At 35.7% G+C, this 10,601-nt stretch overlaps 1 protein-coding gene across 50 annotated transcripts; it reads right to left on the bottom strand.

The window, feature by feature from the left end:
• Positions 1 to 96: 96 nt before the first annotated feature.
• On the bottom strand, positions 97 to 10,311 carry LOC114266984 (protein NEDD1). Of its 50 annotated transcripts, none has more exons than XM_082924306.1 (14): positions 10,092 to 10,308; positions 9,919 to 9,955; positions 9,493 to 9,552; positions 9,264 to 9,335; positions 8,365 to 8,452; positions 8,090 to 8,170; positions 5,674 to 5,751; positions 5,323 to 5,517; positions 4,270 to 4,494; positions 3,550 to 3,936; positions 3,124 to 3,303; positions 1,073 to 1,204; positions 801 to 917; positions 97 to 688 (listed from the first exon to the last, which is right to left on the bottom strand). In XM_082924306.1, exons 9-14 carry the CDS (start codon positions 4,486 to 4,488, stop codon positions 476 to 478), a joined length of 1,248 nt encoding a protein of 415 aa, XP_082780432.1. In that variant the 5' UTR covers positions 4,489 to 4,494; positions 5,323 to 5,517; positions 5,674 to 5,751; positions 8,090 to 8,170; positions 8,365 to 8,452; positions 9,264 to 9,335; positions 9,493 to 9,552; positions 9,919 to 9,955; positions 10,092 to 10,308; the 3' UTR covers positions 97 to 475. The 50 variants fall into 50 exon arrangements, 49 of the variants coding, with proteins under 49 accessions (XP_082780432.1, XP_082780444.1, XP_082780443.1 ...); XM_082924318.1 differs by having other exon boundaries at positions 3,550 to 3,940; XM_082924317.1 differs by lacking the exon at positions 9,493 to 9,552 and having other exon boundaries at positions 3,550 to 3,940.
• Positions 10,312 to 10,601: the final 290 nt, after the last annotated feature.

Here is a 10,601-nt window from a genome sequence, read left to right on the forward strand (position 1 = left end):
AAATTGAATCATCAACATTCAACAAAATACATATATCAATCATTTCTGAACCTGTTTAATTAAAGTCAGCAACTATTATAAGTTTACATCCGCAAATAATTCGAAACTACATATTTCATTTAGCATAAAAATTATACGTTTATCATCGACTAGAGAAACAATTTCTTCACACATGACTGCAAATTGGATACAACTGAGTTATAGTTGATGGGGAGGCCCCTACCAGAGTGTAATGCTGTTCGAGCTAAGTCTGCCAAATGAAAATGGAGTCAAATTTTGTACTAGACAGTTCATCCTCAAAGAGTATGTCTTGGCTTGATGACTAAGAAAATGATACATGAATATTTACCCCCCTTTCTTTTTACCTCCTACGTACGAACCATATGTATAAATATAGGACCTATCATATCTATAAAATAATAAGATCCACCATTATTTTTCAACGGATCATGCTAATGACAAATTAATGTGTAGTCTAGATTTTTGCAGTGTTTGTGGCGGGCTTCATCCCGTTCTTTTGAAGATTCTTCTCAATGTCAATCATATCACGTGGTAGTTCAATTCCCCGGAATAGCAGTTTCAGGTCGTCATCAACCTTGATTGGCACTCGAGGGTCATTTGGATAGGCTATGTCCTCTTGCGAGTCGAAGTTCGACAACAGCCAGATTTGACCAGCAGCTTTCAAAGCCTATGAAGAAAATACAAATTTTGCTCTAAAACTCCAAGAAAAACGAAAATTAAAGGTTATAATGCAAAGTCCATGCAAGTATTTGGCTATTATTTTAGGCGGTAACACAAACCTGTAGATCCTCCATGACAGTTGGGTATGCATCCTTGAGATCAATAACAGCAATGCCCTCTGGAAATTTACGTATTAGGATGAGTAGTTGATTCTTGTCCTCCAGAGCATGTTTGGACTGTAATCAAATAAAGACCAAGTAAATTCTCAGCACAAAGACAACTTTTTTTCGAAGCTTTTTGGGCAGGCACCTGTAACAATCTATGAACTCTTGGGGAAGACAGAGAAGTTCAATTGTCTGCCAGGGTTCCAGGTGAAAAGATTAGGATTTACCTTGTAAGCGAAGCACCTCCCATCATAGTTCACTTTTGGGTTATTCCTCAAACTGTCAAAGACAGCCTTGTTGGAATTAATGTCAACATAACGTGCTTCATTTATTTGCTCTGGTGTAAAGGCTTGCCTTGTCTGCAGAACAAGAAACATAAATAATTAAGGTATAATTAATCCCTTTCAAGTGAGCCTACAAAAAATGAGGACAAATCAACCAATGACTTCCCACATGCCCCTGCCTCGCACACTGGCATCCTGCAGGGGTAGGTGGGTTGTGCAGCAAGTATCAGCAGCAGGAATAAGTTCAAGGCTCACAACATAAGAAGTATTGGAGGAACTATAAAACTTCTACAACCTCTATATTTTTTTGCTAAGTCTATAACATAACCTCTATATTTGAACACTGTAGATCTACCCAAAGAAATCTCACATTATCCAACCCCCAGCTGGATGAAAAATCTCGAGAGATAAATAATGCTCAATATGTAAAGAGCCCCAGAGAAATCGGTGTAACAAGTATTGTCAGACTTGTCAGTGTTGGGAACCATAACCAGTTTCCTCTTAGCCAATATCATTGCTAACAACTGTTATGTTATGTGACTAAGCACTTTGCATCCTTATTGATGAAACTGATAGTTTTCATCTAACATGTCCAAAACATCAAAGGTAAATATAGAAATTTTCAACTTCTCAGGAAAGAACTTGTATAAAATCGATATTTTCAAGCACTTTCTACTTATCCATCCCCCCGTGATAGATTTAGTTACAACGTGTCCGTGAATGTTCTCACAGAGGCAGAATGTTCATAAGAAGTGGTATGAAAGAGCACCTACAAAAGGGAAAAGAAGAGATATCCAGACTTTGAAATGATGTTGAAGTGACGGAGGCTGAAGTTATTGAACTGAAAGCAAACTAAAACATCTTTAAACCAAGATCAAGATAAACAAATAAAGGCTGATGGACTTCCATTAATTTATTTTGCAGAAAATTTTAATGAGTTTCGATCATATGTAAGTCAACATTTTAAAAATAGAATGCATTACATAACCACGTGTGAGAAGCTTAAGCATGCATGTGGAACACTGTAAAATACCTAGTATGCAAAATTACCCAAAGGTAAAAGAAGCCAAGACTGCAAAAACTGCCCAATTAATAGATTTCAATGCAATTAGATAATGAGGCAGAAAAAAAATTAATGTGTAGTCTAGATTTTTTTTCTGTGTTTTGGTATATAACTAGTCAATAGTCTTTCTTCACCAAGAGTGATCGATGGGGCGGCCCCTACCGCCTTGCAACCAAGTTTCTATTTTGTCTTGGGTACTTGATGTTCTTGCTATTTTAAGGCAATTAGGTACGTTTATCATCGACTAGAGAAACAATTTCTTCACACATGACTGCAAATTTGGTACAACTGAGTTATGGTTGATGGGGAGGCCCCTACCAGAGTGTAATGCTGTTCGAGTTAAGTCTGCCAAATGAAAATGGAGTCAGATTTTGTACTAGACAGTTCATCCTCAGAGAGTACGTCTTGGTTTGATGACTAAGAAAATGATACATGAATATTTACCCCCCTTTCTTTTTACCTCCTACGTACGAACCATATGTATAAATATAGGACCTATCATATCTATAAAATAATAAGATCCACTATTATTTTTCAACGGATCATGCTAATGACAACTTATGGTCTGTCTTTAAGGGGAGGTAATACCAAAATAGTTAGAATACTAAGCACTTTTTACATATTTTGATACATATAGGATGAACAATATAAAAACTTGATAAGTAGTTCAACGGCTGAAAACTTAAAGCTTCAAAACATCTTGTACATATCAACATTGAAGATGAAAGATAAACATATATATATTCTACCCTTTTCGACATGATTGTGTCAGGATTAGGGTATTAAACTAAAAAACATAAGACCCCATATGTTTAGAATTTGTCTCCTAATTTTGTAATGTCTCACATTTGATTCACCAATAAGGGGATTAGTTGTGCGGACAGATTAATACTCCCTCAAAACCATGGGTTAAATATATATATATATATACCTCCTGCATATGAAACTGCCTTAAAATTTCAATATGGAGGTTCCTCATATCTTCATGAATGGATTTCTGGAAGGCACCAAGAGTTTCTTCAAGAGTGCGTTGAAACAGCTGAAGTGTAAAAGAGGACCCCTGCTGTGTGTGAGGTTGAGATGGGATTCTCGGGGGTTGTGAAACTCCTCCCTATTACAATACTACAGGTCAATGACCATTCTATTTTAACAAAAAATGGCGCTAGCTTTAAGAAATCTGGGTGAAAGGTTAAGATGTTGAATTATCACAAAGTGTAAGTCTACCTCACAGTTCCAGGAATAAACCTAAATTTAAGCTCACAAAATGTAAGTCAAGTTCACACCTAAATTTAATAGATGGAGGCACAGGAAAATTGTACAAACAAGAAATTAGATAAATCCATGATGGTGATCTTACATTCACATATGGAAGAGTCCTTTGTTCTGTAGCAGATAATGTGTTCGTTCTTGATAACAAGCTATTCAACAGTTCTTCTCTCGTTTCAGCTCCTGTTTTCTTTGTTTTTGGTGAACCCACGGAGAGGGATGTTCCATCACTAAAGGCCAGATTAGTACTCATCCTTTCAGCATAAGTGGTAAATTTTCGAGGGTGGTTTAATGCTGACCCCAGAGAATCAAGGTTAGACTGCCCTAAAGTAGTACTTTTTGTTCCTAGAGAAAGGGACATAGAACTGAAGGGGATATGCTCTGGAAATCCCAGTGAAGACTCTTGATTGGAGGAGTTGTCTCTGTTGCGTAAATTTGCCGAGATCAGGTTTGAACTTGTTAGGTAACTCATACTTGTCTGGCTAGTTGCAGAAAATGAAATACTTATAGCCAGAGGGACAGAGGGAAAACCAAAACAATACAAAAAGAAAATGAAATAATTATAGCCAAACAGTTCACTTCCCATCTCAATATGATGTTAGGGGCATCATGGACTGAAAGGTCAATTTTGATCCTCAAGTGGAAAGGTATACATAATTTTTTTTTTTTTTTTTTTGATAAATTGGAAAGATATACAGAATTATTTAAATGATGAGTAATTAATGCTCTCAATCTAAATTAGTAAATGTCAGGCAGCAAACAAGTGATTCAATAAAATTGAAAGGGAATTAGAGAGGGGCAAAAAGTAAACCTGTTTGGAAGTTGAACTAGGTTTCCAGTCAAAAATTGGATGATCACTGCCACCTCCTTCCTCTGAAAGAGGAAATCTCCTTTTCGATGAAGGAAAGAGCAAAGAAGGTTTCTTATCAACTCGAAGATGATCTTTTTTTGCACCCTCATGCTGATCCCAAAGTTTATCAAGCGATGGTGTAATAGGTTGGACTTCCACAAGTGGGGAAAACACTTTCATATCATCCTTGAAATTATAATTACGAGGAGCATGTAATCTCGTCAAATAATGAAAAAGGTGTTGTGTGTGATTTTTAAGCTCAACATCTACTTATCTTTTTCCATTTCAATCTCTCTTTTTTTTACCCTCTTTGTGAAGTTATTGTTTTTCCATAGTTTTTATTCATCAAGAAATCAATGGATGTGATTAACCCTTTTCTTGGTAATTTTTACTAATTATGATAAAATTGTTATTACTTGAATTCTGACAAAATACAAACTTGAATGCTAAATAAAAATGGGTCCTAAGGGTAGGATAAGGTATTCCAAATCTGAATGTCAACCATATTTATGTAACTACCAGCAGGTTTAGGAGGTCAGATCAGCAAGACAATTGAAGGACACAAGGGCTACATGGCTGCAGACATATCCACAGCATGGGCAATTGGCTAAAGCATTACAAGTCAAGGTAGAGCTGCAGCCATGGCCACAGCTCAGAACAACAGAACAGTTGCAGCAGTTGCAGCCACAGCTCAGTCCAACAGAGCAATTACATCAGATTGCAAATACATTCAAGTTCTTCTCTGATTTTCTTTAATTTTAACATGAGGACCAAGTGTAAAGCAACAGCCAGCAATCTTTCAATTGAATTGAATGAAATCACAAGCTTTAATAACATATGGCTTTAACCAATGAAACCAAAAGGGAAAATAGTAAGTAAAACTTATAGGAAAATGCAGACCAGTTTAAGCATTCTTAAGGAGAACTATGTCCATGTGCATTTGTTTTTACATAAAGGTGCCTACGTGTGTCTCAAGGTGAACTTTCTGCATGTGTGCAAAACTAGAAATTATACCTTCTACAAGCTATCACCGCTACCAAATGAAGAGTTCAAAGGAGAACTTCTTCGAGTGTATGTTCGGGGACTATTAGCTTCAGATGGAATACCATCACTCCTTGATTCTGTTCTCCACTTCCGTTGATGACCACGCGAAATTAATGCTTTTAAACAAATAAACCATTGCTCAGCTTCATCTTTATCTTTACAAATCTGGAATGAAAGTCATTTACCAAATTACAAATAGAGTAAAATATATATCTATTTGGAAACTACTCTAAAATAGTAGAACAGAATTGGTATTTTAGGAAGATCATTGCAGCAACTGAAAATTAATAAGGAAATGGATATGTCAAATGAGATGCTTACCAAATCTAGTGACCTGTCATTCTATATAAGAGAGGACTGGTACTCCTTCTCAGGCCGTGGATACCTTTGAAAGATCGGCTAAAAAATATTACACGATGAAATGAAATTTTAGGGCCTTAATTCAGTCAATCCATATCAAGAAGAATTTATGTTTTATTAGAAGTGCTGAAACTAAGTCTACAAAAACTAGCTGGCAATACAAGGGCAAAAAGGTCAGTCAAGAACACAAAAATTCTAACAAAATTCACCATCTCCAGGTCTATTGCTTCCATCAACACCACAACAGAGGTACAAGATTAAAAGACATCAATGAAACTAGTAGCAACAAAACAAATACAAGGATTCAGAACTCAAGAAGCTCAACATCAAAAAATAGATAAGAGTAGTGAAAGTTTTCTCTTTCCTTCTTCCTTTTGAGACACAAAAGAAAAACCAGTAAAGGTTTTTGGAACAAGAATACGATGACAGGTACAAGCAATGTCCATTACCTCAAGGGACTAATTCTTATTGCTAAGAATTCTCAATATGATCATTGATTGCTTAATTTGTTGCAGAAAGCTAACAAAATCATAACTAAAGTGGCTTCTATTAGTTTCATTAATTTAAGTGAAAAAATGCAGTTTTTAAAATGTCATTTCATTTCTGAAATATTTTCCAGATTTTCAATCCAGAACTGAATTATTGACAGATCTAGTGGATGAAACTAATGGTGGAATTAACACTAAAATAGAAATCTGGAAAGAACAAAAATGCATTTGGCAAGGAAAAATCAATTAGGGCACATAAATTGCAATTTATAGGGCAAAGAGAGAGAAGAACCCCAGCTGCGAATTTATCAATAGAAAAAAGAAGCTAAAATTGTTGAGGGAAAAACAATGAACCATAACCATAACTACCTAACTTGACTATAACTGTCTAACTAAACCATATAGTTAACCTTTAACAAACTAACAGCTAATTTGCCACTTGCTTTGCAATTCACACGTTCTTGAAATGAGAGAGAGACTTCAGCTGATGAGAGAGGGCTACAGCTGAGGCTGCAGCTACTGTAGCATTAGCAGCTCTGTCTGTTCTGAGCTGCAGCCTTCGCTATGGCTGCTAGCTGCTAAGGTGTGGCCTTGGTTGCTAGACTGTGGCCTTAACTGCTCTGCCTTATCACTGTGGCCTTGGCTGCAGCTATCTAGTTTTCACTGCCTTGACTGCTGTGGCCTTGGCTATGGCTCGCAGCTGTGGCTGATCTGTATCACACACAAGGATACCAATTAGCCATTCTCACTTTAATGAGATCACACAGCCACCCTAACCTTCACTACTTCACCCAACTCAACACAAGAAGGCTGCCCATTATTAAATACACAGTCATTCCTGAGTTTCCATCTCCTCTCTTCTCTCCCCAAAAACCTTCATCCAATGTTCCTAAATTGGAGACCATTGTTGAAGAAGGATCCAACAAGTTTGACCTAGTGCATAACCACAAGTTGATGTATCTTCTTCCTGTGGTTCTTTCTATTGTTTCCTACATATTGATAGACAAATACATCATTGCTTGAATTGTAGTCCTTTTCACACATATCATATCCCTCCTTTGATGGACGAAGAACCCCTTTGTCGTTCTACCTCAAAACAATCCCAACCGTTTGATCATTTGATGACCTGAAGCCATGATCTAATTGCTATGAATATTTCGGGACAACAAGACAGATGAGGTGAGATATGTGTGTCTATGAAAAAACTGTGAGATTGTACCTGCCCTTTCAAATCTCTCCAAAAACATTCATTCTATAAAAACAGACACATTTCTTGAAGAAAAGATCTAACTAGTTTGATGTTGTGCACATCATGTTTATGTGATCCTGTGTTTCTATCTTTTCTCTGTATAGCTAAATAGATATGTTCTTATTTGATGTCAACAAGATTGTAAAAGGGATAAGTGAGATGTGAGCTGCAAGAAAATTAGATATGGAGAAGTGTACTAACAGATTATATGCCCCCACAAGGGTTAGGTGTTTCTAAAGATAGCATCATAAAAATAAAAATAAAAAATCCTATTCTATTCATAAATATATATAGAAATAAAAGAACTTCAGTTTTAATAAAGTAACATGCAACTAATCATAAACACAATTAAACTAGAATAAGGCTGCAAAGATAAAATCAAAAGCTTCTTGTGAGACGGGAAACCTTAACAGCTTCTTTAGGCGCAAAAAATATTTTACACAAAATCAAGTTGTCAATGGAGTCTAAAATGCAATATGAAGCAAGGGATGATATCAACAAAGCTCACTTTTTCTTTCCTCCCATCAGCAAAACAAGATTAAGACAGTCAATATGTATATAAATAGCATTCTATTGAAAAGCAATCCAAGCAAAGTCGAAAAGCACAAATTAGAGATGCTGGTTATCAAAGAAATATCACCCTAACACGCAACAAAACCAACCCAACTCCATAAGTTTTCAACCGTCCAAGAACCATCTACTCCATAATCTCTGAAGAAGCCTACAAAAAATGAAGCCATAATTAACAACACTACTTCATTCATATATACAAGTAAATTTCCTTGCACCTTGAAGAAAAAAATTAGTATGTTTCTTTAATTAGGTTTGAGGGGATTGCTAAAATAAATTATCTTCATAGTTAAAAGTAACTTTTTCCGAGCAAATTTTTTTCAACAAAATAGAGTGTCAACTTGCCTATTTGCTACAAAGAGAAACCAAGAGGACCAAGATATTGTGGGGGCATCGGCATGGATTCTCCTATCATTGTGTGGTGTGTTGTCATCTATGAAAAAAGCAGTTTGAAGTCAAGTCAATGTTTCTTTTCCATTACTTCAGTGCATTCTCTAACAAAACAACATCCTGTTCTGTAGGATTTTGTTTTCCTTTAAAAATTCAAATGATTGATTATAAACAAAATATGATTTAATAATTTCCACAACTAAAAAAAATACATAACAATGTGCATATAGTGCATCCAAGTTAGAAATGTTTCAACTTAATTATGTTAGCTCAATAAGCAAATTCATCCAATTGTAAATTAAACATATCCAAATAAGCATAATTTGCAACAGTAAATACTTACCAAATCATCATAATTAGCCCCAAAAAATAATTTTTTTATAGGAATCAGGCCGTCAATTTTCACCAAATCAACACCACCAAGTTCACATACTACTTCAATCTCTTAGTCATATTTTATAATCAAGTAACACACAAGTAGAACTCAGAATTTGCACGATCAATGCAAAAACGTGTGCACAGCAGTAGATATATAAACAATAAATGCACAGGTCACCAGTATAATCAATGATGCGATAGCACGAACCATCGATTTGCTGCCACAAGACAGACTGGAACATATACCCCTTGTTTGCTGTGCTGTATAAAGGAACATAATCTATGTCTGATAGACAAAAGAAAAGCTAAGACGAACAGCATTTTCTAGTAAAATAAATTATGAATGGAAAAGAAAATTAAGGTAGGTTCTTTGAGAGGCAGATTAGCCAGTGATTAATGTAGAACACTGCAGCAAACATCAATTGTGTGGCCAAAAACTGATTACAAAATATTATTATGAACAATATAAAGCATACCTGCAAGAGGGCAGTGATAGTACCAAAAGTGTTCGACAACAGTGGATCCAAATCTTGAAATAATTCTCTCTTCTAAACATATAAACAAAGACAAACACAAGGCATGAGTAACAAGGCATAGTACAAAACAATTCTCTCTTCTTTCTAGATTTTTTTCCCTTCTTGGTAAGGTACAAGAGGAAGGGGAAAAGTTGACACAGTAAATGAGCTTTAGCTCTAATTTTAGAACCTGGTTTGAGCCTTCAATCCAATTCTTAATCAAAACCCTCAAGCCTTGAATTCGAATACACTGAATTGGTGTGAATTTGAAACTAAGATTTCATTAACTAAAAAGAAAAATTAACTTAATCAATTCAACAAATTGCCACAGTATTTGACCAAAATTTTGACCAATGAACCAGTGGATAACCCAATATATGTGAGAATGAGGAAACATATCAAAAGGATCATTATCAAAGGTCAAAAAAAAACTTGATGTAGCACCAAAAGAACAAAAGAGAAAGAAACTGTGGAATCAAATCCCAAATTAATATACCAATATTCAAAATCATATCCTAGTCCAATAAAAACCCATTACATAATGCTACCAATGCCTTTTCGATCCCCTTAAGTAATAGAAAAAACATGAGAAAAAGAAATTAGGAGAGGGTCATACCCTTTCCAGTTTGATGCCAATAAAGCCCCAAATTCCCCTGTTTAATGTCAAATAGTGAGCAAAATGAAGAAAATAATTAGCCCCAAATCGAAGGAGACAAAGAGAGGAAGACAGAGACACACACACACACGCACAGAGAGAGAAAGAGAGAGAGGGCGAAATAGAGGACATACCTACCCGAGACAAAGCGACGGTGGTGCTAACCCTTACGGTGTGCTCACCTAACCCTTGCGTTGTGCTCATCTAACCCTTGCGGTGATGCTCTAGTAACAGAGAGGAGGGCAGCGTGAGGCGTGAGGCGTGAGAGAGAAGAGACACAGAGGCGTGAGGCGTGAGAAAAGAGAAAGGGGGAGGTGAGGTCATGTAGGGCGAGGTTTGGAATCTGTGTGTGAGAGGAACAGATATATCTAAAGGCGCTAATATATTCATTTCCCCCTAAAAATTTTTAGCAATTAAATCATTTATTTAGTGACAAAATTATTTTCTCATAAAAAATAAAATTATTAGCTACGAAAATAAATTTTTCATTAAATAATATTAAATTATAAAAAATTATTGGTGACGAAAATATATTCGTCATTAATAATTTTATTATTGGTGACCAATTTTTTCCTCACCAAAAGTCTGAAAATTTTGGCACCATCCGAAAAATTAGCGAAAAAATATTTAGTGACAAAAAAAAT

The sequence above is a fragment of the Camellia sinensis genome, chromosome 4 (genome assembly GCF_055761805.1).
Source record: "Camellia sinensis isolate YWXY chromosome 4, ASM5576180v1, whole genome shotgun sequence".
NCBI classification, from domain to species: domain Eukaryota; kingdom Viridiplantae; phylum Streptophyta; class Magnoliopsida; order Ericales; family Theaceae; genus Camellia; species Camellia sinensis.